Here is a 27988-nt window from a genome sequence, read left to right on the forward strand (position 1 = left end):
GATCCTGTGTCACTGTGGTCTCCACGCTGGACTGACCCGAGAGGCAGAGTTCCTGTTTAGCGGAAAACTTTGAACTTTGCTTTGGCTGAAAGCAACAAGATGATGTCAACCAGCCTTTGCTGGGGTTTCAGAGAGCCATGGGGCTGGGCAGCCCTGCCGTACAGCGCAGCCTGGACAGATATTCCCGGGAGCCGTGGAGAGCCCAGGCTGTTGTCATGCGATCCAGCTGGGACTCTGAACCTGTACTCCGTCGGGGAAAGAGCTGCCTGGAGACAGAGTCTGCTCACTCGACACAGTGTCTAGTTAGAGCTTCAGCCACAAGTCTTTGGGGCTTTGCTACTTGAGTTTGTCCCAGAGCCCGGATGGTGGTGGCTGAGCTCTCCTGATGCTGCACGGCAGCTGTGGAGCCAAGGTTTGCCGTGAGCCCTCAGTATCTTGCTGGGAGCCAGGGCTAGCTTGTATTGAGCCAAAAGGTTATTGAACTGCAAAAATAAGATCATCATCTGGGAACTGGTGATTTGCAAACTAATGCTGCTGCTTTGGAAAGATCTTGTATTGCATCCTCACCAGGGCTCCTGCTGCTTCAGCAACATTTTAAATAACTCACATGAGAAGGTGCTTCAAAATAGGTTTTCATAGTCACAGCGGACTCCCTCTAAGTCATGTTTTTGGGCTTTTACTCCCTGGGAAGGCTGTGCTCTCTGCCCTTCTGCTGGGAAATTGCTGCACAGTTGTGGTTGTGTGCACCGAAGCACACTCCAAGCCAGGGCGAGGTCTCCCGTTCTCCTTCTGGGGCGCTGCTCTTTCCACCCCAAACTGGTTTTTCGAGTCATTTTTCATATAAGCCTCCATCTCTGCTTCTGCTCACCTGCGTTTGGGGAGGAGCCTCTCAGAAACTGCTCTTTAGCACACTGCCGACTTTCCCCTGCTGAGTCTTGTCATTCCATCCCGACAGACTGGAGCGCAGAGCCGGCGCCCACGACAGCCCTGCAGACTCCAGGAGACAGCCTGCGTCTAGCCAACATGTTCAGGGGGATGGGCAAAGGCTCCCCAAGAGCAAGTTCCCCGAGCAGAGGTTCCCCGGTCAAACCTAGCAAGTAAGTGCAACTCTTTCTAAGTTGTCTGGTGAGTATTGAGGGAAGATGAGAGAAGAAGGGTCTCAGGGTCCGTGAGACCATCCTTCTTGGTGGAGCGATCAGAAAGCTGGGGATTGCTAGGGGCTCATGCCAAAACGTGCCATCCCAGCAGAGACGTTTTTGTCCTTGTCTTCGGTGGGGTTTGCGCTCCACCCCAGAGGTAGCTGCACAGCCCAAGGGAGGTGCAGCATCTGCGTGTGTGCTTGGAGGTGCATTAAGGGGACAGCGAGGTGTGAAGCTCCTTTTGGACAGACAGGATTAGGGAGAATAATTGCAACCTCTTTGCTCGGCTGGAGCAGGCTGTGCAGGGTGGAGAAGCAGCTGTGAGGCCAGATTAGAGATCCCAGGACTCTTCTGGTGAGCGAGTCTGGCATGATGCTGCCCTGGGAACTGGGATCCCAAGAGAGGGAGGCTCAGTTTGGTGCTGCCCTGCTGTCGGGTGGCTAAGACAGGTGAGGGATGGGTTTACTGGCAAGTGATTGCTCTAATCCATCTTGGCAGCAGGCTATTTCTCTGTGGGTAAAATAGCTGAGGTTGCTTCTTTCAGGCCTGTCTAAGGTTGCACCAAAGGGATCTGACAGCCCTGTCCTCCTCTGAAGAGATCAGCCGAGCTCTAGGGGGGCAATGTGCATGATGGGACAAAGAGGGGGAGAGATACGTCCCTAGAGGCAGACTTTCTCCGGGTGCCTCTGCAAAAGGACATTCCTGAAGAGAGAGAGAGAGAAAATCTCGTCCGTTCACTGAGCTGCAGTTTCTAATTCAGGATTCTTTTTCACTTTCCTTCAGCAATTTTGCACTTCCATGTGTTAGTGGACTGCTTCTGCAGGAATCCCTGTCCCCAGCCGGGGGTAAAGGCTGAGGAAACTGCAAAGGGGGCAGGTCTGAGGAGAAGGGGGCCTACCACAGAAAAGGGGATGCTGGCCCTGTCGCTCACGGCCCCCAACGGCAGCAGCCCAAGACGGCATGTGTGCAGACACTTGGGTGGACGCGGCACCGCGCTGGCAGCCAACTGCACTGTTTATGGGGGCCAAACCCAGCATTAGCAAACAGTCATTGAGAGGGGTGGTGGCCCAGTGCTGCTGCTGGGCAGCAGGACTCCAGGCCTCTGGGAAGAAAGGGACACCCAGCAAAGACTGAGGTTTCCAAGTCTGGATGTCTGGATTTCACCCTTCACCCCATGGGGCCTCTTTGAGCACCCAGTCTTTGCCAGGGCGCAGCTACGGTGAGACACATCCCCAGAAACCCTGGAGCTTAGCTGTGTTAGCCTGTGTTTTTAGTCTTTCCAATGCATGTATCCAGCTCCCCCAGCCTATGTTATGTGTTGGCTTCCAGAACTGGGCTAGAAATTTCAAGTAAAGCTTTGTGATATAGCTCTCTGCAGTCCTTGTGCCACAGGAGGTGGCTGGGGCCATACTCTTTTCTGGCCTGAGCCTCTTGAGATAAGTGTAGTCAAAGCACATCCAGGCGAGACTTTTCCATACAGGATGGAGGTTGGAGCCAGAAGCGTGACAATCGCTTAGCCAGTCGTGCTTGTTCTAGGAGGCACCGACCGCCAGACGAGGGCGAATTTGTCTGGCTGCAGGCCGGGGCCTGGTCAGCACCGTCTTGCCGAGATTAGCCAAGGAAATGAAGGTGGATGGATTGTCTCGGGATGAGCCGACAGCGTGCGCTCTGCAAATGGCCGCAAGCAAATGCTGATCGCCCGTGGCTGCCCCTGGCCTCCTCGGGAAATGTATCCTGGAGGGTTTGTAGCAAGCTTAGGCTTGGCCCTGGGGAAGAGCCTTGCTGTACCCTCTCTAGGACGAGCCGTGTTGCTGGGGGTGAAAGGGAAAAATCACGAGGAGATAGAATTGAATCAGGTCTGGCTGGACTGGCTGCCCTGGTACGATCGTTACAAAGACTGTGGGGGGTTTTGGAGGTGGCTGGCAAAGCCTAGGCTTTAATCATATCGTTTCTGCCAACACTTCCCTTCACTTCTCCACGATCAGTCCAGAACTGCATGGGCCTGGATGGGACAGACTCAGGCTCAAAGGCCTAATCTAAGTGCCAGTCCCACTTACAGCACTGAGAGGGGGCTTGTTGCATCTGCTGGGAGAGGCAGATCAGAACGTGCAAGGACTTCTTTGTGCTCAGCTTTGAGGCCCATCCTGTAGCTGGGCAAAGTCAGTCAAAGACTTTTGCCTGGACCATAAAGCAAATTCCCTTGGAAGGAAGGAATGCAGGGGTTAGACAGGGGGGAGTTGTAGTCCTGCTTGAACATGCTCTGGCAGATGTGTTTCTGCTAAGAGACACCATCCTTTTGCATGCAGTTGACTGCCTAGGAGGCAGAAAGTGGCATGAGAAATAAACCAAATAATAATGATAATGACAGTGCTCTGCCTCTTCCAGGCAGGCAATAGCCCTAGGGAGGGAGGTCTACTCTGATTGTCTTGAGGAGGAGGAGGAAGAGCTCTGCTAAGTTCTGTACTCAGTTATCTCTCAGCAAGCCCAGTGTGGCTGCTGTACACACACCGTGTTCGTGGAGTCCGACGTGGGCCCTGGGAGCACGAGGGTTGCCCGGTGCAAGCATGCTCGAGTTTGTGGCTCCCTATGTCCTGCCAAATTCCAGGTCGCCTCTCTGTAGCCCAAGTGTCAACATCATGGCTCTGAAAAGTGCTACAATCAGCTCTTGTTGAGCATGGGCTTCTCCTAGAGGTGGCAAGACCACGTAGAGCCAAGGGGTGCAGGGCTGTGCAGGGCCAGGTACAAGGGCTGGGGCAGGAGGAACAGCCCTGAGGAAAGACAATGATGCTATTTGCAGGCTGCACAGACAGAGGAGACTCGTGTTCCTCTCAGCATCATCTGTGGCCATGATGGGAGGGTCTGTTGTAGTTTGGGTGCTGCTCTGTCATGCACAGACCAAGTGGGTTCCTCAGCATTGCTCCCACCGTGACAGTGGAGTGTGATGAGGCTGGAAGGCTCAGCTGAGGACAGCCAACTTCACTCATGCATCTGACCTTCTTGAGGCTCCCAGGACAGCATGTAGACATCCCTATCTTTCCAGGACATTCCCTATTCAGAGCTTCAGCACTACTTGAGCTTCTAGACTCTCTTCTGCAGACTCCACAGTTCTTCATCTGCTTGCAAGGCTGGCATGTCTCTTTCCCAGCCCAGCTTCTGCTGGATAAAGGGTCTCAAGGGTCTCTTTCCTGCAGTCCTACCAAGCTTCTTTGCTTGGTTTACAGAGGGCCTCCTGGCTCTCCACTTTCACGCCATATGGAGGAGCTCCCCTGCTCTCTGGAACTGACGCTCTCTGAGAAGCATCGCTTCCTCTCTCAGGGTCAAGTTCTTTCTAACAACATCCTCATTTCCAACCTTAAGTGTGCCTTGCATTGCAAAGGCAGGCCAAGTTGAGGATAGGTGATGCTGAGCCCCACTGCTCTTAGAGGTCTAGCTCCCCCCATGGCTTTAGGACCATCTTCAAAGGCTCTGTTCCTGTCTTGTGACCAGCAGGTTGTTGAGGTCTTTTCAGACCATAGTTTTATTGTGGCTTAGCCTAAAGGAGTATGAATTCCTCTTCATGAACCAAGAGGTGGAGTGTCCGAATGCTCCCCACAGCCAGGAACAAGTGGATTTTTAATGGCAATCTGCTCTCTCTGGGAAGACTGGATTCCAATTCTCCCTGCCTGGAAGCGGTAGGAAGGTATCCCCAGTCACATCACAACAGGACTTGAGCTGTGTACCATCTTCAAGCTCTTCCCACGAGGCAGCTGAATTCAGCCAGACCTCTCAGAGAGGACTGACTCTTCCCCAGCACATCTCAAGAGGTATCCATCCCCTGGGATGCCAGCCAGCCCATGACTCACTCTCTGCTCCCTGCACAGGAAATTTGGGTGGTGCTCAAGTATTTGCTCATGGGACACCACCTCATTCCAGGCGTGTCAGAGATGAGTGGAAGATTGTGTAACCTTCTGGGGAGGAGAGATCTCTTTGTGTTTCCATCCTGCTGCACACTCGGGTTCAAAGGGGACTATGTCCTGGCTCTGTGCTGCTTCAACGCCCCTTCAGCCCACCCTGCTGTGCCTCAGACCTGGGGCCATCCTTCATTTCCCTGAGCGTTGCAGTTTACCCCAGGAAGACAACCATGGGATGGGAGGGATGTTTATGGGGTAGAGAAGACAGATCGTAGCAGAGTGATACTTTTCTGATGATGATGCCCTACTTGGGATCCATGCCCAACGATCTTTGTAAAAGGGGGCACTGCCAGAGCACAGCAGTCCCTGCTTTCCTTTGCTGACCATGCAGTTTGCAGGCAGGAAAGCTGAGGTATGACCACGAGACGCTGCTAACCCAAAGGCCCTGAGGGAGTTGGAAGCGGCAGCACTGCAGGTACATGCCACCCTCTTGGGAAATCAGAAACAAGGGAGGAATCAGAGAAAGGGGTCAGGAGGATGTCGTGAGCAGGAGCACTAGGACTGCCTCTCCTCTGGAGTTACATGGGCTGGGCTATGGTCAGCATGGGCTGAGCTGACTTGAAACATGACCTCTGTCTGTGGTGTCCAAGAGCTTGGCCAAGGGTGACGGTATCACTAACTGGTGCTTTACAGTCACTGGGATTTGTAATGGGTGAACAGCTTGGCAACTACTCTAGCCTTTGACGTGAGCCATGGAATAACTGGAGTCCTATAGGGCTGTTAAAGGTTGTATGCAGACATGATTTCTTCCTCCTTTTGCTCCTGTCCTTCTGTGCCGCTCCAGCAATGGGCACACCTGCAAATAGATGGGGGCATGTGCTTGCTCCATGCAGTTTATTTTGGATGTCCATAACCAGGCAGGGCTCTCTGTGCGGGGGAGCGGATGGGTTGCAGCTGCAAGGATATTCCAATACTTTGGGGTGAAACACAGCTCTGCATTGTGGAGGACCAGTTTCCCCATGGTCCTTTGCCAGATTCAGGAGCTGGAAAGGAAAGGCACGTGGTTAGAAGGTGGATGTGGATCGCACAGCAGCAGGACAGCACCTTCTCTCCCCAAAAGTCATGGAGCAGGTTGCGCCAGCCAGCTCTGAAGAGGTGTGTCCCCCCCCCCCACTCAACTGACCTCCTGCTTGTTGCTTTTTAGACAAGGCTGCTGCTGTCTTTTCTTTGGTGCCTGCCCAAATGCCCCACAGTTGCTGCTCAAACTCTTTTTATTTCTGGTCTCAGACCATAAAGTCGGCACATAACTGAACTCAGCTTTTGCTGAGCTTTTCCCATGAGCAGCAAAGGCCACAAATTGCTGGGTGATGCTATGGGTCCACACCCTCCTGTCTCTGCTTCTCTGTCCTAGCAGTGCTGCATGCTCCCTGCTTGGAGGGTGAGGCCAACTCTGTCCCCAAGGACAGATGCTATTAGAAGCCACAGGACATAAGGACTGAGAGGGCACCGCAATTTGTGCTTCCTTAGCCTCAGAGAGCTTTGAGAACCACCTTGTGCCTTTCTACGCCTCTGGATCTAGCTGTTTTGGCAGGGCTCAGAGTATTTATTTGCATTAGAGGTGATGGAATAAGTATCATAATGGTACCGAGCAGTTGTGGGGTGGCACTGAGGTGAGAAGAAGTAGGCAGGGGAAAGCTGATGATGAGGACATCCAGTGAATCTTCACTGGGCCCTAGGAGGGCTGTAGTTCTGCTATTGCCACAGGAAATCTGTCATCTGAGACCAAGGAGCAGTGTGACTACTCCAGCCAACACAACAGTGCCTTGAGGTGTCCATAATTCGCAAAGCAAGTCCTTGCTCATTGCAGTCCAGCCGTGGGCTCAACTGCAGAGCACCTAGCATCAAACAGGACCACAGCACGGTTGTTCTGCACCAGGTTGAAGAGCCATCTAGCCCACCTCTGCCGGCAGCCAAGGGCAGATACCCAGAGAACAGCGTGTTATGCTACCTCCATAGGATACTTTTTAGCCTCCAGCTGTCTGTAGCTTCAGGACTTCCCAATCTAGATGTGGTGTCTGTGCATTGGAAGCCCTCCAGGGATTTCATTTATTCCTCCACTGCTTCTTGAAGCCACACACACTTTTGAACATCTGCAGCAATCCCTTGCATAGGAATTCTGCAGATGAAGTGCTTGGTTTGCAAAGAGCCACCTCCCGATCTGTCTGAATGTGCTGCCTGTTACCTTCAGTAGCCTGAATGCAACAGCCAGGCATCACCCACTTGTCAGCACAAGGGGGATGTGCATCCATACTCCTGGCCACAGCTTGGATTCCTTCTTTGGAGGCTGAGAGAATGTGGGGTAAAGGCCTGAAGAACCAGGTCCATGTCAGGCCCTGGGCAGTGACTAAGCAGGGGAGCATTGCCTTTACCCACCTGGCTGCTTTGCTGTTTCCTCTCTCAGGTCCTCAACCAATGAGCTGGCTGTGCTCATATCCCGTATGCAGGCAAATGCCGATCAAGTGGAGAAGGACATCCTGGAGACACAGTCCAAACTCAAGCAGGTGAGTTGTGGCAGAGGGGAGTGGGAAGGTGAAGGACTTTGGAGGGAGATACCGCAAAAAGCAGTGTTCAGGACAATAGACCAGCCGTCTGCTCTCTGCATCAGGTTGTCAGTGTAGGTCTGGGGGCTGACTTGAAGCTGGGAAGGAACCGAGCACCCCACAACTGGGCCTGTATATTCGAGCATTCCAAATTCTGTTCATTTTCTATGCTCGTTGTCCATGCCTCCTGCTTCCTACAGCCTAGGCTGCATCACTGACATCTGCAGTGCAGCAGCATGGTCCTGTAACTCCCAGCAGACCCAGAGGCAGGCAGGCAGCCTGACTCGTGCTGATGCCCTGGGACAGGAGAGATGCTGATCAGATGGCTCGTATGGGGATTTACTCCCTAGCTGTGTCCTTACACCAGGACTCCTCCGTAGTTTTGTACCTCTGAGTGCTGAGCAGCTAGACCCTCCATGTTAGCTAAAGAGAGTGTTGAGATGTCTGCATGGGCCAGCCAGGCTTTTTTATCTGTCCTTTCTGACCTCCAGGATGCTAGCAATTACAAGAAGAATAAGGCCTTTGAGTTCCAGCAAGAGAACGCCAAGAACCTAAAGGAGGCCGAGACCCTGCTGAAAGACCTCTTTTTGGATGTGGACCGTGCCAAGAGGCTGAAACACCCCCAGGCTATTGAAATAGAGAAAGAGTGAGTGTGGCAGGGAAGCTGTCATGATCAGGGCACTGAACGATTGGAAACCCCACGCCAGAGTGAGGTTCCAGGATGACTCCAGTTGTTGCCATGAACAGGTTATTTCACCCTTCCTCCCTTGTATTTTAGCCTCAATGCAGCCATCAGGCATCACTATCACAGCTGGACATTGCTGTTTGTTGCCTGTACAGCGAACGCACCAGAGAGTCCCTGATCTTAACCAGGAGTTCTTGTAGAAACTACCAGATTAATGCAGAATTAAAAGGTGGCCCCACACTCAGGATCTCTGTGCCCAGAGGAAGTGCACTTTTCCTCTGCCTTTCCTGGAATGAAGGCTTGTCCAAATACAAGTACAGAGAGTCAGAGTTGGGTATTTGAAGGGGAGAACTTCAACTGGCCTCTAGTGGTTTGCTCCCCTTCTGTTTTGCTCTCCAGCTGTTCTAGATGGAAATGAGGAAGAAAGAGTTGTTCCCTGGATGGGAAGGGATCATAGCCATGATCTCCCTCCAATTGTGTCTAGCTTCCTCCTTGGACATAATGCCTGAGATATCCCTGGAGATGAAGAGCACCAGGGTACGTCCCTCCATTACTGGAGGAGGACAGTGTCACAAAAAGATAGCAATTTAAGCTGGGTCTTATGGATGGAATTTGGGCTCCATACACCTCACCTTGGCTCTCCCCCTTCCAAAGTGACAAAAAGACATGAACCTTTCTTCCTTGGCAGCATTCAGCAGCTCCATGACCGTGCGACACAGCAGTGTGCAGAGTACCGGAACCTCTATGAAAACCTGAATATCCCTGATGTGGGGCCTAGAGTAGACTGGGCCAGGATCCTGGACCAGAAGATGGTAACAGTAGCTGTATTTACATATATCTCATAACTCCTACAAGGCCAGATAGTTCCTGATATTGCCAGAAAAAAAAAGGGCAAGAGAGATCAGGGATCCACCTGCCTCCTTTCCCTTGAACTAAAGCTCAGATGGAGCTGAAACACTATGGCTCAGCGCTCTGTTATCTGAATTGGGCAACTAGTCATCTTTTACTATTGAAACTCTGTAGGCTTCTGCCAACCATCATGTGCTCAGCATCAGGCACATGGTGGAACTAACTCCGATTGCCTTAGGAAGGAAGAGGAATTTCCTCCCACTTCTTAAATCCCTAGAGGACCATTAGATTGACTTCTTCAAATTAAGAACTACTAGAGAGCTAGCAGGTGGAGACATCCTGCTGCAGGCTGAAAGGTTGGAGAAGGTGATGTCCTCAAAAACTTTACAGCCATAAGTCCTATGACTTTATTCTATAAGTTACGGGAGTGCCCAGTTTGGAGAAAACTTGGGTTCCCTTGAAAGCTGGATGATAATTATGTACATCCACTGTATGTCATTGCTGGAAATGTGGCTGGCTTAGCTTAGATTTGTAGGCTAGAGGGCCAGCTGGGGTTATATGGCTTGGCTGTCTTCTCTTTGTCCCTCTGAGTGGCTGAAGAAATGGCAGCCAACAGGAATCTTGGTAAAGAACCTCGAAGTCCCATCCCTTCCCTTCCTCCTGGAATGGTATCAGACCTTTTTATACTCTGCCTGTACTCACTCTGGTCCCTCCCTCCCTGAAACAAGAACTTTTGCATTAGTTTTTGCATAACTCTTTGCACAGAAAGAAATCAACACAGGACAGTATGGCCCCAGCATGCCAGAGCTGGAAAAGCAAATAGCTGAGCACAACATCCTCCAGAAGGAGATTGAAGCCTATGGCCTGCAGATCAAGAACCTCCGCTCTGGGGTAAGACGTCCCCCTATCTCTTGCTTGTGCTTGTCTGCCCCACTCAGGACCCTGCAGGTGCTGTGCTGCAGAGGGTGCACGGGAGATCTGAGCTAGGACAGATCTGTCTAGGTGGAGGCCAAGGGACCTGTTCTTGAATGATTTCTAAAGTGCTGCCCATAAATCAGCTTACCAGCGCCTATCACAGCTCGGTTTTTGGTAACGGCTCTTTTCTCCTTTTTTCTCCCGCCTTGGTCCTGGATATATTATAACCCAGGATGTGGCAGATTTGAAGAGCCAGTACAAGGACTTGCTGGTAAGATTCTCAGTGGCTTTCTGGACAGAGAGGGTAGTGTAGCAAGGTGACTCCCCAACAGATAGGGAATTCCCAGATCAGGGTGGGAGCTCTCTCTAGTGTTGCACAGTGAAGTTGTCCCTCATTTTCTTTCCCTTTGCTCTCCCCATCTTGAAATGGGTGTAAATAAAGAGTAAATTTGTTGCCCTCAGAGGATTGCTCAGGGTAAGATCTGGGCCTCTTTTCTTTATGGGACATCACTCTGGAGTTGCCTATGTATCCATGAGCACAGGGTTACAGATACCAGCAGCAAGAAACCCCATCCCAGCCCACGGGATATTCCAGATCTGCACTGCAAACTTTGAGGTTTGCATCGATCCCTATCGAGGATTCCTGAGAGGAAATGAGCAGTCAGAACAAAGAAGATGGCCAGAACAAAGGTCCTGGGTTTATCCAGCTGAGCCCATAAGGATTAATGCTGAAGAAGGGCATTTGTGAGAAATATTTCAGAGCTGAGGCTGTTCTCAGACTCTCTGAGGCACTAGTCCACACCTGAGATTCTGGTTAGACAAGCACACCCTGTTTGTGAAGGAGGGAGAATGAACGACAGCCCCATCAGATAAGAACAAGTGGTTGCAGATGCCTCATAAAGGTCTCAGGGAATCTCCTGGTGGATGTACAATGTGAGCAGGGTCCTGGGGAGGAAAAGGAGGGGAACTGGCTTCTCACTCCAAGCACCAACACCCTCTCTCTCCTGTGCATATGGGCAGAAAGCCTCCATCTGGCGAGGGCAGAGCCTGGGCAGCCTGTACCAGCACCTCCAAGGCTGCACCAAGGAACTGAGCTACCTCACAGACCAGCAGAACAAGATCCTGAAGCAGGACTGGAGCGACCAAATGATGGATGCCCAGACGGTGCGTCGGGAGTACGAGGTGAGTGCCAGGGGACAGCAGTGTGCCCCAGCCGTCAGGAGCTGGCCACGTCTGGTGTGAGCTTTGTGAGGTGGATCCCTGCCTCCTACTCACCCACCAGTGCTTTTCCAGGCATTGTAGCACCGAGCACAGAAACGGGCAGGAGAGAGGCGCTGGCTGTGCGCTGGAGCTAGGGGTGAGCCGTTCTGTGCGTCCTTGCCTGTCCCGTGAGCTGGCACGTGCTGTCTCATGCTGGGAGCAGAGCTGTTGGTGAGGCTGTTGGTGTTCAGATGTATGGAAGGGGCTCAACATCACGTCAACTTCAATGTCCAAAGTACAACAGCCGGTGACAGCTATACTCTGGGACTAGGAAGAAGACAGGGATAATTGCTGAGGAAAATGCACTTTGTACAAATGCCCTGATGCTTTCTCGGGCCCTAGCAACATCCTGGCCTGTGATTTGTTCTAGCTATGCTCAACCACTTCCTATGGAAAAAGGAGGTCTATGTTTAGGGAGCATCTTCTCTGCTTTACGGGGTTGGTGCCCAGGGGGGACACCTCTGTGCTCCCCACACACTCTTACTGCAGTGAGGTTTTTCTTCCCCTTCAGGAGTTCAAATCCACTGAACTGCTTAGCCAGGAGGAGTTTGTGAACAGTCTGCAGGACGATGGTGACAGGATGATTGAACTAAAGCACCCAGCTGTCAAGCCAATTCAGGTAGAGAAAAGAGATCTCCTCTGAAACCCTGTAAGAGAAGGGGGGAGCTTTACATAATCTGTGAGTCAAGAGCCAAGAAATGGGTTTGAAGAGACCTTTTCACCTGTTCTGCAGAGCTGCCACGTACCTTTTCTCCCACATCGTACCAGCCACATTGCAGTAGTATCTTTGTGTCTTCCCCAGCCCTATGGGGGAGCTGGGAGCAGTGCAGACCCTTCACCCCTTTCAGAAATCTCCAGGATAGCATGACTAATATCTGTGTGCTGGTGTCTGTCTGCTCTCAATCATCTGATGCTCAGAGGTGTGATTGATGCAGCCATGTTGATACCACTGTGAAATTCCACATGTGACATGAATTCTCCCAGGTGAAACCAACTCCCAGCCACCAGAGTTGTATTTCCAACCCTGCAGACACAGTGGCAAGCAGAGCTGGGCTCACAGCCACCCACACCACTGGAGTTAGAGCTAAAACCCCATGAGAAATAGTGGCTGCTGTGTATGAGCTCGGTCACTGCAGAGCAGATGTCTTTGCTCATGTCCAGGATCAGGCAATGCCTGTGAATAGCTTTGCTGCTGCTCAGCAGCAGTCTTTACCTCTTGTCTGATCTCTGGGACTCCCGCGGAGAGGAAATGAGGAGTGGAGGGAGGGATGGTTGGACTAGCCAAGTCCCACTGAGACATGCTGTGTCCCCCCTAGGCTCACCAGGAAGCCTTGAAGAATGAGTGGCAGAACTTCCTGAATCTCTGCATTTGCCAGGAGAGTCACCTGAAAAGTGTGGAGAGCTATAAGAAGGTAAAGAGCAGATGGGAGAGGATGGGCCATGGGGTAGCAAGGTCAGGCTAGAGTGGGTAGTCTGGGTCCTGGGAGCATAGCCAACGAAGGAATTAGGATGGGAGATCTTTTATTTGCACCTGGTCAGGATATTTTGAGGAAATGTCTCAGAACACAGTCCTTTAGTGCTGCAATGAGGGACTGGGTCCCAGCTTGTCTGATCCACCCTACTGCTGGACCAGCTAGTGTACTGACCTGGAGAAGAGGCGTAGCTGAGGGTTATTACCTGGTTGTTACCTGGTAAGTGCCTGTTGGCTGGGATTAACATGCTTGTGGCTAAGGCATTGGAGAGTCCTTGTGCAGGCATATGCTTCGAGGGTGGCCTGCTGGGTTTTGTGAGCCCCAGGCATATTGTGGAGGGACCCTTGAGTCCCCCACTGGGGTGGGGAGACAACAAAGTCCTCCCGTCCCTGACAGTTTTCCTACCCACATATCTAGTTCCAGGATGATGCTGAAGCTGTGAGCTGCTCCCTGAAGAAGATGAACTCTGACTTGGACACCAAATACAGCAAGTTTGACAAAGACAGCCCTGGGGTGGTGTCAGATCTGCTGCTTCAGCTGGAGGTGAGGTCTCCATGGTCTGCGGCACTAACTAGACTTAAGGGACTCTCACGTCTCAGACATAGACCAAATATTACTGCATCTCTTCTATAAATAAAAACTGGGAAGGAGATGAGGTGGGTAAATAACCCTCCAGCTTTGTGCTAGGGAGCAGAAAACTCATGGCAGTTCTGTGCTCTGGATGGGAGATAGCCCCAGTAGAGTCCCTGTAGCCCCAGAAGGTCCATGTTCTTCACTGTGGGGCAGTGACCTCTGGGAAGGCATTGATCTCCATCGGTAACACACAAGCAGGCCCCAGGTCACCGTCAGAGTAAATAAGCAGCACGCCGCAGGGGAGAAAGGTGTGTTTTCCTAAACACGAGGCACTTGGATTAGAGCGTCTGCAGAGAGCAAGAGCCGCTGGCATGCAAGCAGTGGGTGAAGGCTCTCCCGGCTTCTCAGCGCTCTCTCATGAGCTAAGAGCAAGGGAAAGAATAAAGAAATCTGACCTCAGGGGTGAGATGCAGACAGGAAAGGAATGTTCTCCAGGAAGAGAGGGAAGGGACACATTCAGTATAGTATCTTCTCATACATGTAATACATTTCGCTCCCAAGAAGTGCCTGGGTCTTGGTACCTTGTGATTCTGAAATGGAGCTGCCTCTTGGCTGGTCCCTGCTCCTCTTCTGAGAAAAGAAACTACTCCAGGAGATTTAATATTATCAGTGAGGATCACCCAAGGTTAACTAAGACAGGCTGTTCCTTCAAGGGTAGATCTGTCATGAGTGGGTGAAACAGAGGAGAGTGTAGAGAATGAAGAAGGGGGGAAGAGGACATGGAGGGATAAAAAACAGAGGAATTCCTGACTCCACCCTAGCAATGACCACCTAAGAATGGACAACTGCCTATGGCATACTCACAACAGTGTGAACTGTTGGTGTCACTCTGTTCCTTCTCACCCAAACCTGGTCACAGCAACTGTCTTTGCTGCTTTTTCTAGAATGAGGAAAAGGTGGTGAAGCAGGCGGAGAAGAGCATCACTGACCTGAAGAGAAGGAGCAAAGAGATCAGCCCACTGAAACTGCGCAGGATGAGTCCCTCCCAGCCCCTCACCTTGGATACCCTGTGTGACTGGGATGCTGGAGATGTGAGGACCCAACCAGTGGTTACCCTCAGGAGAGGCGGGCAATTGCATTCTTCTTTGATTGATCTAGTCATTTTTTGCTCCAGGGTGGGAGGAATCCAGCACAAAACATCCCCAAGTCAAAGGATGGGAGGTGACAGCTCTTTTGGGAGTCTTATGGCTTCCCAGGGTAGAGATGGTTTCCATGGTAGAACCAAAGCACCTGTAGACCTACAAAAGCCACAGTTCCCTGCCAAATTCTGTCTCTGTCGGTCCCTTGGGAGTCACCTTCTTATCCAGTGGGAGCCTTGCTGGTGATAAGGAGTGGAACTGGCCCAGCTTTGGAAAGCCAAACCTCTCACTAGGTTTTGTGCCTTTGTTCCAGGTGCAGCTGGCCAGGGGCGACAAGTACACTCTGAAGGATAACAGCAACCAGGAGATGTGGGTGGTGCAGAACAGCACTGGTGTGGTCCAGGAGGCACCTGCTGCTTGCTTCTCCATCCCTCCACCAGACCCTGAGTCCATGGACAAGGTCAATAGGTGAGTCTGCAGTGGAGAGCCTGACTCACAGAGACATTCAGACTTGCTCTTTGGTCGTAGACAGCCTGGCTCCCGTAAGCTGCAGAGAGCTGGAACAGACCTCTTGGCTGCCCAGTACTAAAGGGTCTAGCACCATCCCATCTCCCTGCTGAAGAGGGATTGTTCCCAGTTATCTCATTCAGTTTTCTGCCATTCCTCACCAGCACTGCACACTGCACAGACCTTGCAGTCGAAGAGTTTGCTGGCAGTCAAGCTTGATTGCTTTACTTAAACATGTGGCTTGCATAGGTTTGACCCAATCCATTTCAGAATGAGATTGGGCCTTGAGACTTGCCAAACAGGTCAGAATTATCTCCCGCCAGCTGAGCTCTGGTATGTATTTTCACGCACCCCCAGCTGGAGACTGAAATGTATTTTTTGAGCCAGTTTCTGTGGTTCCCATGGCAAGGGGTGGTAGTGCAGCAAGCTGACGTTGCCTTCTCAATCGTGTCCCTAGGTGCTTAGATAAAGCAGCGCTGCTTATGTGCTGTGATCAGGCCCACAGACCAGATTCAGCAGTAACTGGGCATACTCATGACAGGATTTTGGCTCCTAAGTCACATGGGCATGATTATTTCATTGCATCATTCTTTCATTCTTTCTCCCTCTCCACACGCCCCATATTACTGAATCCTTCAGATCTATACATTTCGATTTAAAAAAAAAAAAAAAAAAAAAAAAGAAATGCAATGTCCCCCTAGATAACAGCTTTGCAAGTATTGCCCAGAAAGCTCTGCTTGTCCTTTTAGGGCCACATCTGCTGACAGCGGCAAGTGCTGCTGTGATGTGAGCGACCTTTCAGGCTTTGTTAGCTTCTGGCAAGGATTGGGAAACACTGGCTCCATTGGAAGGAATTATCACTAGCACCGATCAGACGTTCTTGCTACTCTTCCCTTTCTTAAGGGAAATTTCTGAGTTACAAAAGGCTGCTAGATCTCAGCGGTTCAGCAGAGGCACGAAGCTGCTCCAGGGCCAGGCTCTACTGAGGCTTGCTCAGTGCAGCAGGTTTCCTATCCTGATGGCTGATGCTACTCCTCTTTGCTCGCAGGCTGGAAGGGGAATTGAACACCGTGAAGCAGAAGCGAGCGGCAGTTCAGAACACCCTGAGGCACAGCCACAAGGAGCCGGTTCAACCCAGCCAGCAGGGTATGTCAGCTTGTTAATCACACCCACTCCATAGCAAGCCCGTGCACCTCCTTCGAGCTGACTCTGCTGTGTGCTGTCAGCAAATCTCCTAGACCTCACTGTGAGGATAGCACACACCCAAGCAAGCAGATGTACCTGTGGGTCCATGTGTGAATGCCTTGTGCCCGACTGAAAAGGGCAGCAGATGGGATAACCCAATTCTGGGTGCTGCGAAAGACTCACTTGGATGATCCTGGGTCTTTCTGAGACCTCTGAGATTGTCCTCTCTGTCCATCAACAGCTGCAGAGTATCTTGGGATGCAGGGGGATGTGCCTATCCAGATGCTTTAATTAACCCTCCTTTGGGATCTGAGTCCCTCCCGGTTCCTCCTCTTTAGCTAGGGGTTGTAGAATAAGGAGGCAGCAATGGCTAAATACTAGCCCCTGGATAGCTATACAGTTCGCACAGCTGTAGATCATAAGCTCCAGTGAAGCTGAGCAGGAGTGTGTTTGCATGGCACCACATGGTGGTCTTTGCCCCTTCTTTAGATGTGAACTCTAGCCTACAGGGCCAGAGCTGAAACAATTTTCCTAAGTCTTTGCAAAGAGTAGGTCTGTATGTGTGCGTGATACTCTGCGGGTTAGAAATGCTAACTGTTTTATACTCACATTTACAGTTTACATTTACAGCTGCATAAAAACCCCATGCTCAGGATCAGCCTATATGTGCTTCAACTCTACCTGATGCACAAAGAACAGAGCTTTGCAGCAGGTCATGTGAGACAGCTGGAGCTTTAGGGACCATATATGCAAGATCTCAGGGGAGAAGGCCATATTCCAACACTGGGATGATAAATGAGAAATGGGACTTACCCCCGCTGTGTCTCACTGCAGCTCTACCTAGAAGCACCCCCATAGCCCAGGATGACCCCCAAGCTGACCAGCTTCTCAACAGCCTGGAGAGTGTTGGCAAGGACCTGGTCCAGGTAGAGAAAGAGGTCTTGAACCGAGTGAGGTCTCCAGTGAACTACAGTGATCCCACAGATGACCTTGCCAAGAGGATCAAACACCAGCGGGTAAGTGCTTCTTAGGGCAGCTCAAGGGTAGAATGAGTTTGGTAGTGCTCTGTCCTTGGCCCAGAACAGGACTGGCATGGGATTTACATGGGAGATAACAGCTTGTTCTATGAAGGGGAAAACTATGTGACCAGACTCTGGGACCAGATCCTAGAGAAATACAAGCCCTTCCTTTGGCTCAATTCTTCAGCAAGGTGGTCTGTCCTTTTCGGAGCTGTGGACCAGGTGCTAGTCTTGGGGACCCTTCAGCCCTGTCATGAGGATGCTATCCCCCTTCACCCTCAAGCTTATAGCATAAAAGACACAAGATAGAGGGAACTGGCTCACCTGATGGGGAGTACAGTCTGGTAGGTGTGAAGGGGTCAGGAAAAAAGATACTGCCCTGGAGGCTCCTGTCTTTTCTCCGAGATAAAGTCTGGGTCCATAGTAGTTCAGCTCATTATATCTTCATCTGTGAGCCTTTGCCAAGCCCTGGCAGAAGGATGGACTCAAGCAGGTAGGTTTCTTCATCTCTGTTCATTCTGATATCTTCCCTACACCCTGCCATTGCCAGACAGTCAGAGTCTGGATGGAGCTGTGCTTGTAGGACCCACACCTTACGAGGCACCCTGTGCCCACACAGCAAAATTCAGTCTAGAGGGGGACACATTTCCTTAACAGCACTGCTCTGACTCTGTTTGGTGACTCTGCTTCCATCTGATGTGCCAGGAAACAACAAAGAAACTTGAGAACTTGGGGGCTACCAAGGATGCCTTGCAGAAGGAATGTGAGACCTACCTTTCCAAGAAACCCACGAGCACCTCAGCCTCCCAGCTTCCTGTCACGCTGAATGCCCTCAGGAACAAATACAATGATGTCAAGGTGCTCTCCAGTCTATACAGTGAGAAGTGAGTGGTGACGGCAGGGCCTGATGGGGATGAGGGAGGGAAGACCTTGCAGAGAGGTGTCAGCACAAGAGCATGAGACCAAATGCATTGGGTCAGGATATACAGGCATCTGTGGAAGTCCATCTAGCCTGGGGCAGGTTGGAAACCTTCCATTCATTATCAAAGACATTTCTGAAGGAGTTACTGTTTGTAATCCATGCTCAGATCCCCTCACTGGAGAAAGATAACCATAGGGGTGTGTGTTCTAGGTTGAGCAATGCCATGTGCATTGCAGTGCAACACATCTCACTCTGAGTAGCATAGCTGCATTGTGGCTGCACGCTGCTTGTCCTCCGCCACGCTGCAGGAGCCCCTAATGTTAAATAAGCCTAGACCTGCAGAATCAGAGAGAAAAAGAAGAGAATGGGGTCTTCTATAGCTAATCCTGCCTTGTCATCTTCTCTTCCTCAGGGCCAATGCTGCTCTGAACCTGGAGACTCAGATTGAGAACACAGACAAGATCATCAGCACATTTGAGTCCAAGCTGGCTCAGGATAGCATCATTCCTGCCTCCCCCAATGCCTTGCAGGATCGAGCCAATGATCTGCAGGTAGGGGAACTTCAGGCTCTTCATTAGGGATGAGAGATCTATAAGCTCAGGTAGCAATGGATGGGGGAGCTGGACTTTGCTTATTTGAGCACTCCAAGACACAGGAGGTGATGCCTTTCCAAGGACACCAGCTTTTTCCTTGAAGACTGCCTTGGTGCTGCAGGCTATCTTGCATTTACTAGCTAGAAAAAGTCTGTCTCTCCCAAACAACTTTTAGGGTCCCTAAAATAGTCTATAAGCCCCCTGTCATCTAACCCAACTGCCCACTTTTTTCCTCCTGTGCATTCACTGTTGCTCTGCCCCATGCTCATCTCTCCTCTCTCTCCTGCTCCCAGTCTCCTTGTCCCATCATCAGCTTCTGCACTGACTCACAGTGACCCTTTTAGCCTTTCCCCAAACCTCTTTGTCTTTTCCCTTCTGCTCCGTGCACCATCCAACCCACTTTGCTTCACATCTTCTTTACTGAATAAGTCTTGCTGCTCCATCTCTCTTCCACATCACACTGCATCTTTCATGTCACGTATCCATCTCAGAGAGCTTGACCGCTGCATAGTTAAGGATAGTACTGAGGAGGGTGTTTCTCTCTGGGTGCATTGACAAATGCAAGCCTAGAGGTGTCTTTTTCCTCTGCAGAAGATGAAGCGGGACCTGGTGGCCCAAGAAGACTTTGTGCTGAAGTTGAACCGGGGTCTCAAGGATGCTGAGCATAGCTGCAGCGCTGTGCAGAACAACTTCCAGGAGTATTGCCCTGACTTACCTCGGCAGAAGCGGGAGGTGCAGCTTCTCAATGATCGCTACCATGCTGTTGCAGACCAGCTAGATCAGCGGTGAGGAGCTACAGGGTCTTCTGCACTGTCGGAGTCATGACTTCCTCTTAGCTAACATGGACTAGCTTTAGAGTCAGAGCCCCAAGAGAATGTACTTCATCACAGGATCCTGATCCACACATCCCTGCTGTTGTAAGGGGACCAGGTCTGGCAGTGGTGTGCAGACCCCACCTTCCTATGCATGGCACAGTCGTTGTCTGAGCTGCCAAACAGCTGCAGGAGAGCAGTGTTAAGTGGCCCCTGCCTGACCCAGCTACTCTATTCTGGGAAACCTCAGTGCTTAACAGTGCTCACGGGCAAAGCTGGTGATTTCCTGCCTTTTCCTTAAATCTTTCATCTCCTGAGTTGTGCTCATGCTGCAATAGCAAACCTGATGAACACAGAGGTGGGCTTCCTGTTCAACTTATATTTGCAGTGGTAACATTCACCACAGTGTCCTTTTAGAAACTTGCATGTGAATCTTTTCCCCTTAATCATCCCACTCCCCCTCATGCTGTGCAGAGAGAAGACTCTCAGAGGTATCAGCCTCGCCTACCAGCAGTTCCAAAACTCTAATGAGAACCTGATGTTCTGGATGAACAACCTACCTAAGTACCAAGTCAAGACCACAGATGGGCCAAGCCAGATCAGTTACAAGCTGCAGGCACAGAAGGTGCGTTCCAGGGCAAGCATCACAACCTGAAACATTACAGGGATGAGGGAATTTTTTTTTGTGAGCGATGTGGTAGATAGCACCAATTAGCTCCTGGTTGTGTACCCCTGCCACAGTGCATGAACTGGAAAAATGAGACTGTGAGTTGCAGCATGCAGATAATGCATCTTGCCCAACTGTGTTCATCCACAGTGCTCGTGTTCTCATCTGTGCTAGTCACAAGCACCCAGGCTGATATACTCCCCATGGAGAGAACACGTTCGTACCCTGAACGGCCGTGCCCAAGCTACCTATATAGTGCTGACATGCTGCACTTGGGCCCTGCATCTTTCTCTCCATGACTAGATCTTAAGCTGGCTAGCTCAGATGATGTGATGTGGAGGTGTCTGTGTCAGCTGGTATTTATCTCAGGTGTGATAAATCAGTGAGGCAGGGAGCAGGCCCCTTGTACTAGTGAGAGTGCAGCCAAGATAGGCCAGGAGGCTCTTCCTACATGTCCCCTAGTTCCCATCCTCCCCTCTGCTACTAGAGTAAGCTGCAGCCCTTGCTTGAAAGAGTATTACTGTGCTTCTGTCTTTCTGCCCATTCTCAACACTGTGTCCCTCTCCTGCAGAGGCTGGTGGAGGAGATCCAAGGAAAGGAGCCCGAGAAGAATGCAGTGGTCAGACTATCACAGAACGTGCAGTCAACCCTAAACGTATGGTTGAGTTCTCCCACTCAGCACTCCCCTAGTGTCTTGCCCGAGATATCCTGACTGATTCTTCTGTTTCTTCTTTGAACAGGACTATGAACTCCAAGCAGGCAAATACAGTTCCTCTCTGGACCCTTCCCTGACAGACTTTGCTGCCAAGAGGCTGCGTGTAACCCCCTTACAGGAAAGCATCCAGGCCCAGGTAAAACATTAAGATGAAGTCCTGAAAACTCAGGGAAACTCTGTCATGTATCTCTTACCCAGCCCTGTTTTCTCCGCAAGGCCTTAATCCACTCTCACAGTCACAGCTGATGATGGTCCTAGTTGCAAGGACAAATGTTATCAGTGATCACTTTGTCTAGCATCACTGGGCAAAACAGCATATGAGATCCAGAACTAGGAATGCACCCTGTACCTTTGACTGAGATTGCTGATGATGCCTCCTTACCTTATTGTGTTTGAAAATAAACGCTCCAGGGCAGCTCCAGGGGTTGCACAGGCATTGCTTGGTGCAGATGTATTTAATGTTCTCCTCCAGACCCTTTTATTTACTGCTTCTCTGCATTTGGATCAACAAGAACAGTGTAGATCATTGCTGTTTTGCAAGATCTCTTGAGTTTTGAGTAGGACTTGGCATTTGAATATAAACCAGAGCTTTGTGTAGGAACAGCTCTATTTCCGAAAGAATCCAAAGCATTTTTCCTGGAGTGGGTTTAGAGGGCCCTCAAGCCCCTGACTCATCTCTGCAGTAGTATGGCAAAGAGCAGGTCATTTTCCACCCTTACGAGCATTACTGCTGAATGCTGTGTTTGCTTTGTCACATTTTCTCTGAATCTAGAGGCCTGTTTTAGTAGTGCATTAAAGACTGGTTCCCACATACCTGTGCAGAACAGATGATGGATGCTGGGGACAGGACTGAGCCAGGGTTTCTCCTGTGTGCTCTCTCCGGTTACATCCAACCTCCTTGGGCTATTTGCCAACTACTGTTGACGCGTGGCCCAAGGTGAGGTTGGAGGTCTGAGACTTGCAGAGGCTTTTAGGCCTCTAACTGGCTTGCAGATAAAGGTGACTGGATCTCTTAAACAAGCCCTTAGAACTCTCTGTGCCTCAGTTTCCTTAGAAAGTCAGAGGTGATAACACTAATCCCTGGAATGATGCAGTACACAAAGTGCATCATGGTGAAAGGGGAGGTGGGAGATGTGATACATCCAACAGAGCTGTGCCAGGGCAAGTGGGACAAGACCCTCACAGCTGTTTCTTTTTCAGGAAAATGATGTAACTAAGCTCTACATGGAGCTGGCAGCAGAAAACCAACAGCAGCTCATCCGGCTGGAGTTTGCCAAGAAGATTGTTGAGAAGGTACCTGCTAACAGCTTGTGGCAGGATTGTGGTACTTTACCCTCACTTGTCAGCTGGAGGGGTAGAAATGACCTTTCTAGAGCTGTCTATAGCCTGTTCAATCTGTGATCCCTACAACTGTCCCCAGATCTCCATATTCGGGTGTTAGGAAGGGCAGAAGTGGAAAATATTACTAGAAAAGGCTAAAAGTGACCAAAGTTTCACTGACATGGTTGTGACATTCAGACCATCATCTCTGTGGGCCCTCAACCCTTTATGAAGCTGTAGTTTATGATAGATGAATTAAGAATCTTAACTCCTCTTCTCAGTTTATGTATAAAATTAATGCTCGAAGACTGAGCATTTTAGAGATTCATCTGTGAACATGCCCAGAATTTATTACTCACAATGTTAGAGGAACATCATAAGCCACTAGGGTTTTATATCTTTCTAGGGCTTGATGCACTAGTTGGAAAGTACTCCAGTCTGGATGGCTTTCGTTTGCTGTGCCTAAAAAGGGCAAGTGATTAAACTCCAGTGCTTTATGCTGTTACTATGAACCACCTGTGCAGCAGGAACCAAGCACATTTTCCTGCACCAGTCAGAGCACAACAGGGCACCATAAAGCACCTTTGTAGGCTGCTGCGGCATCTCCCTGACAAGTGGAAACGTATTAAGATGCACTATCAGTTGTTTGAAATGGTGCGAGTCTCCTCAGTTGCCACTTACAAATGTCCTTATTTAGAGACTCCCTGCAGTTTCTGTACCAGTTCTGCCTCCTACTATGCTTTTTCATGGAAAAGGCCTCTGAACTGGATTCAAGGAATGACTTTGTTTCCCTGCCTTTTCTTTAAAGACCTTCTTGTTTTTCACTTGCAGAAGGAAATACATGAGGATGTTCAAGCTGTACATGAGAAAACGCAGCAATCTGAAAACCAAGCCATGTCAAACAGGGAACTTGAGGAGCTGATATCACAGTTAGAGGCGGAAAGGAGGAAAGTGGCCAAGATTGAAGCAGATCTGGAGGCACACAGAAGTAAGCTGCTGCTGTTGAAAACTCAGAAGCCCATTGAAAGAGTGGAAGAAAAGGAAGTGGTAGAATATTATAGAGACCCACAGGTGGAGAGCAACCTGTCTGAGATGACACAGCAGATTGCAGAGGAAGGCAAAAAGAGGAAGAGCCTTCAAGAAGACATTGAAGTGATGAACCAGAAGCTTGCCCAGATGGGGAAGGAGAAGGCAGCTGTCCCTGCTCAGCTCCTTACCAAAGAAATTACGAAAATTGAAAGGGATCCGAGCCTGGATAGCGAAGCAGCCAGTCTGCGGCAGGAGATCAAGCGTCTCCAGGAGGAGGGCCTGGCTGCTGCTTCTGAACTTGAGCAGCATAAGAGAGAGCTACACATTCTGGAGCAAAAGCAACCTAACATCAGAGAGAAAGTGGTGGTGAAGGAGCTGATCAAACTCGAGAAAAACCCAGAAACACTGAAGTCCATTAGGAATCTACAGCTACAGATTGATGAGGAAGCCTTCAAGAGGAAGTCTGCAGAGGAGTCAATAGTCAGGGTGAAGAACAAGATTGAGGAGGTGGAAAAACTAATTGAAACAGTAGAACCCAAAATTATTGTGAAGGAGGTGAAGCAGGTGGAGCAGGACCCAGAGTTATTGAAAGAGTCTTCCAAGCTTAAAACTCTGATTGAAGAAGAGAGGAGCAAGAACTTGATGCTTATAGGTGAGCTGGGAGAGCTGCAAAGCCAGTACAGTGTTGCAGAGAAGCAAAAACCAAGGGTGGAGGTTAAAGAGAGGGTCAATGAGATCTTCCTGGTGGATCCAGAAACAGAACGGGAAATTGCACACCTGAAAAGGGAGCTACAAGAAATTACTCTTAAAAGGACAAAGATTGACAGCGAAGTGGAGGAGGCCTTAGCAGAGCTCAACGTCCTCAGGTCACAGAAACCTGTGGTAGAGTTTAAGGAAGTTACAGAGGAGGTGGTAAAACATGAGAAGAGTCCAGAAATTCTTAGAGAAATCGACAAGCTGAAACAACAACTCAATGAACTAGTGAACACCAATGGCAGGACCCAAGAGCAGCTCATTAGGCTGCAGGGTGAAAGAGATGAATGGAAGAGGGAGAGATCCAAGGTGGAAACCAAGTTGGTCAACAAGGAAGTCATCCGATATGAGAATGATCCACTCTTGGAAAAGGAAGCTGACCGCCTCCGCCAAGAGGTGCGTAACATGTCTCAAAAGAGGAGAGCTGCAGAGGATGAAATCTATGACTTGCAGAATAAATATATGCTATTGGAGAGGCGAAAGCCAGAGGAAAAGGTAGTTGTCCAGGAGGTGATTCTGACTCAAAAGGATCCAAAGCTCCGAGATGAGCACAACAGGCTGAGTCGGAATCTGGACGAAGAGGTGAGCAACAGGCGCCGTCTGGAACGTGACGTGCAGCAGCTTCGTGCGCTGGTGGAAGAGCAAGAGAAGTTGCTCAATTTTCAGGAGGATCGAAGCAAGAGGCTTGCACTGGAGAAGGATATGAGACAAATAACTTTGAGAATAAAGGAGCTGGAGGAGAGCCCAGCCCCAGTGCAAGAAAAGATCATCATGGAAGAAGTGGTCAAGCTGGAGAAGGATCCAGTCCTTGAACAGTCTGCCAGCAACCTGCGCTTGGAGCTGGACCGTGAGAAGATGAAGGTCCTGAACTTGCAGAGAGAATGCAAGAACCTGCAGATGCAAGTTGATGTCCTGCAGAAGAAAAAATCTCAGGAGAAGACCATCTACAAGGAGGTGATTCGGGTGGAAAAGGACAGAGCACTGGAGAGTGAACGTGCACGCATCTGGGAACTACTGAACAGGGAGAGAGGGGCCAAGCAAAAGGCAGAAGAGGAGATACGACGGCTCAGAGAGAAAATTGAGAGAGCTGAAGGCATGAAAAGGACATGGGCTCGTGAAGAGACAGAGCTGCAGAAAGCCAGGAACCTGGCCATCCAGGAGAGAGCCAACATGGAGAGTGAACTGCGGGAGCTGGAGAGGCAGAAGCAGCAGAAAGTCCTCTTCCTTCAAGAGGAGTCCAAACTGCTCAACCAACGAACTGAGAATGACAGGCAGAAGAAGAAACAGCTGGAACATGAGTTTTCCCTGTTAGAGGCAGATATCCTGAGGGAGAAGGACCAGATCTATGACAAAGAGCGGTTCATTCGGGATCTCCAGTCCAAGGTCAACCGGGAAGAAATTAATCATGAGACCCAGATGAGAGAGACAAACCTCTCCACTAAGATCTCTATACTAGACCCTGAGACAGGGAAGGATATGTCCCCTTATGAGGCCTACAAGAAAGGTATAATAGACAGGGGCCAGTACATCCAGCTGCAAGAGCTGGAGTGTGACTGGGAGGAAGTCACCACCCTGGGCCCAAATGGGGAAGCCTCAGTTCTCCTTGACAAGAAAAGCGGGAAGCAGTACTCCATCGACGATGCGCTAAGGCTGAGAAGGATCACAAAGGAGGAGTACCAGCTGTACCGGGATGGCAAGATTCCCATCTCTGAATTTGCCTTGCTGGTGGCTGGAGAATCTAAGCCTCCCTCATCCCTCTCTATTGGCTCCATCATCTCCAAATCCCCACTCCCATCACCCACCACCCACCAAACCCAAAACTTCTTCCCCTCTGCTTCTCAGAAGGGCTTCTGTGATGACACATCTCCCATCGCTGGGGTGTACGACACCACGACAGACACCAAGTACAACATCAAGACTGCCGTTGCTAAGAAGCTAATTGATCCCATGACAGCTCAGAAGCTCCTGGAAGCCCAGGCTGCCACAGGAGGCATCATAGACCTCATCTCTCGTGACCGGTTCTCAGTCCACAAGGCAATTGAAAGGGGGCTGATTGACAGGACCTACATGCAGAGACTGCTCAATGCCCAGAAAGCTTTCACAGGAATTGAGGACCCGGTGACCAGGAGGAGGCTGTCCGTGGGAGAAGCAGTTCAGAAGGGATGGATGACTAAGGATAGCGCTTTCCCCTATTTGGAGGTCCAGCATCTGACCGGAGGGCTCATAGATCCCAAAAAAACAGGTCGTATCCCTGTGCTAGAAGCTGCCCAGACAGGGATGATAACAGGTGACCTTGCCAATAGGCTCCAGGATGAGTCCAACTATGAAAAAGATCTCATTAACCCCATCACTAAGGAGAAGATAAATTACAAGGAAGCCATGGCTCTTTGCCGGAAAGATTCACTGAGCAGCCTCCTGCTGCTCCCAGCCGCGTCGGAAGGGTACCAGCTTTACCACCAGGCAAGCCGTTCCCCCAAGCTCTCGCGGTTCAGGCAATGAATGGATTCAGGCATGTACGGGATCTGACTCCCTCAGGGGTTCATCCCTTTGACGCATCTTCCCCCATAGCGACAGGACCGATCACGGAGCGTCGTTTAGGGTTGCATACTCCTCTATCTTAGCTATCCCTGCTTCCCAACACAGCTTGGCCGTGCGAGGAAGAAAGAGTGATCGTGAGCGTGAGAAGGTCTGAGCACACAGCGGTCTCCACAGTTCCCCAGGTGCCACTGTGATAGCAAAGCGGGGTTGTTTGCAAGAACTCCCTTTGCAGTAGGTTAAACGTGGTTATGCCCAGAATGGGGGGAGAGCTGGAGTGTTTTCAAGTTGGGTCATTCTTCTGCATGCAATAAACATAGAAAACGTGTCTCTGTGGCTGTGTTCTCTCTGAACCCCGAAGCTGCCGGGGGGGTGGGGGGCTAACCATACCTACTGCTGCTTTGCAGTCTTATGCGTTGCAACCCAATCTGCAGAAAGATTGTGGACTCTTAATTCTCCCTCATCTCACAGTATTGAACCCCCTGAATTTCTTTCTGCATTTGAGTTTTTTTTATCTTTCAAGATTTTTTATCTTTGTCCTTAAAACTGAGAACCTATGGGCCTTCGCTCCTCTGTCCACTTGGACACCTCTGGAAGAGGGACTCAGTTACAAAAGGGTGTAGTTTCACGTTACTTTTGATCCGATCTAGGTGTAGGTAACCACCAAGTGGAGCAATATCCTTATCCCTCTTTGCCTGCCTGTCCCTGCTGCCTCTCTGGCCATAGACCAGTGATGGTGTATAATGACTTGGGTCCCTTCGCTGCTGCAAGGTGAAGACAAATCCCAAGAAATACCAAAACCACTCCCATTAAAATAGAGGGTTTAGGGGCTTGTCTTGTATCCACACAAAGGTGAAGCTGTTGCAAGGGGAGGGGTGATCTTCAGGAGCAGGCTGCAGCTGCCTGTAATCCAGCGTGATGTGAAACTGCTCTCTACAGCCCTTGAAAATCTGCCTTTGCTGAGCTTTCACTCCTCTGTGCTGCTTCCAGCGCTTTGCCCTTGCTGAAGCCCTAGCTGCCATGTGCTCCTATTGAGGTAAGGCATGAAATGTTCTTCCCTTCTCTCTAGCCTGCTCTGACTTTGTTGAATGAGAAAAATGACTTTTGTATTAAGATGAGCTGCTCTCTGCCCTCTCCTAAGGGCTCTATTAGCTGATATGGCCTGGGAAATCCAATACACCCAAGATAATCAGTGACAGCAGAGATTTTCTCTCCCTCCTTTCCTCATCAAGCAGTGGCCTGGTCCTGTATTTCTATATAGCTTGGCTGGGATTTGGAGTCTGGGCTCCAGGAAGAAATTGTTCACCTACTAGCAAGCTCAGCACAGTCACAGCTCTCATTACCTTCCTGCTGGCAGCTAGTGCTCCAAGTTAACGATTTGGAATCCAGCTATGGAAAAGCCAAGCTTC

General features: G+C 50.3%; 1 protein-coding gene across 1 annotated transcript; it reads left to right on the forward strand.

Annotated features, from left to right (window-relative positions):
* The first annotated feature begins 921 nt into the window (after positions 1-921).
* Positions 922-26901, forward strand: EVPL (envoplakin). The gene is made up of 22 exons (XM_085304468.1): positions 922-1097; positions 7491-7590; positions 8121-8275; positions 9003-9126; positions 9929-10054; positions 10311-10349; positions 11099-11260; positions 11850-11957; positions 12655-12750; positions 13228-13353; positions 14328-14474; positions 14836-14990; positions 16078-16175; positions 17049-17230; positions 17939-18117; positions 18568-18706; positions 19340-19533; positions 20035-20185; positions 20799-20882; positions 20968-21078; positions 22143-22235; positions 23094-26901. The coding sequence occupies exons 1-22, from the start codon at positions 1024-1026 to the stop codon at positions 26541-26543; spliced, it is 6093 nt and encodes a 2030-aa protein (XP_085160594.1). The 5' UTR covers positions 922-1023; the 3' UTR covers positions 26544-26901.
* The last annotated feature ends 1087 nt before the right edge of the window (positions 26902-27988 follow it).

The sequence above is a fragment of the Rhea americana genome, unplaced genomic scaffold (genome assembly GCF_003343005.1).
Source record: "Rhea americana isolate MKP2758 unplaced genomic scaffold, rheAme1 scaffold_21, whole genome shotgun sequence".
NCBI classification, from domain to species: domain Eukaryota; kingdom Metazoa; phylum Chordata; class Aves; order Rheiformes; family Rheidae; genus Rhea; species Rhea americana.

What these genes read in the sequence shown, in the direction of transcription:
- EVPL (XM_085304468.1), top strand. Translation starts at nt 1,024, where the DNA reads ATGTTCAGGGGGATGGGCAAAGGCTCCCCAAGAGCAAGTTCCCCGAGC. An exon ending in CGGTGCGTCGGGAGTACGAG is followed by an intron (nt 11,261 to 11,849) that starts GTGAGTGCCAGG and finishes CTTCCCCTTCAG; the next exon opens with GAGTTCAAATCCACTGAACT. An exon ending in CCAAGAAGATTGTTGAGAAG is followed by an intron (nt 22,236 to 23,093) that starts GTACCTGCTAAC and finishes TTTCACTTGCAG; the next exon opens with AAGGAAATACATGAGGATGT.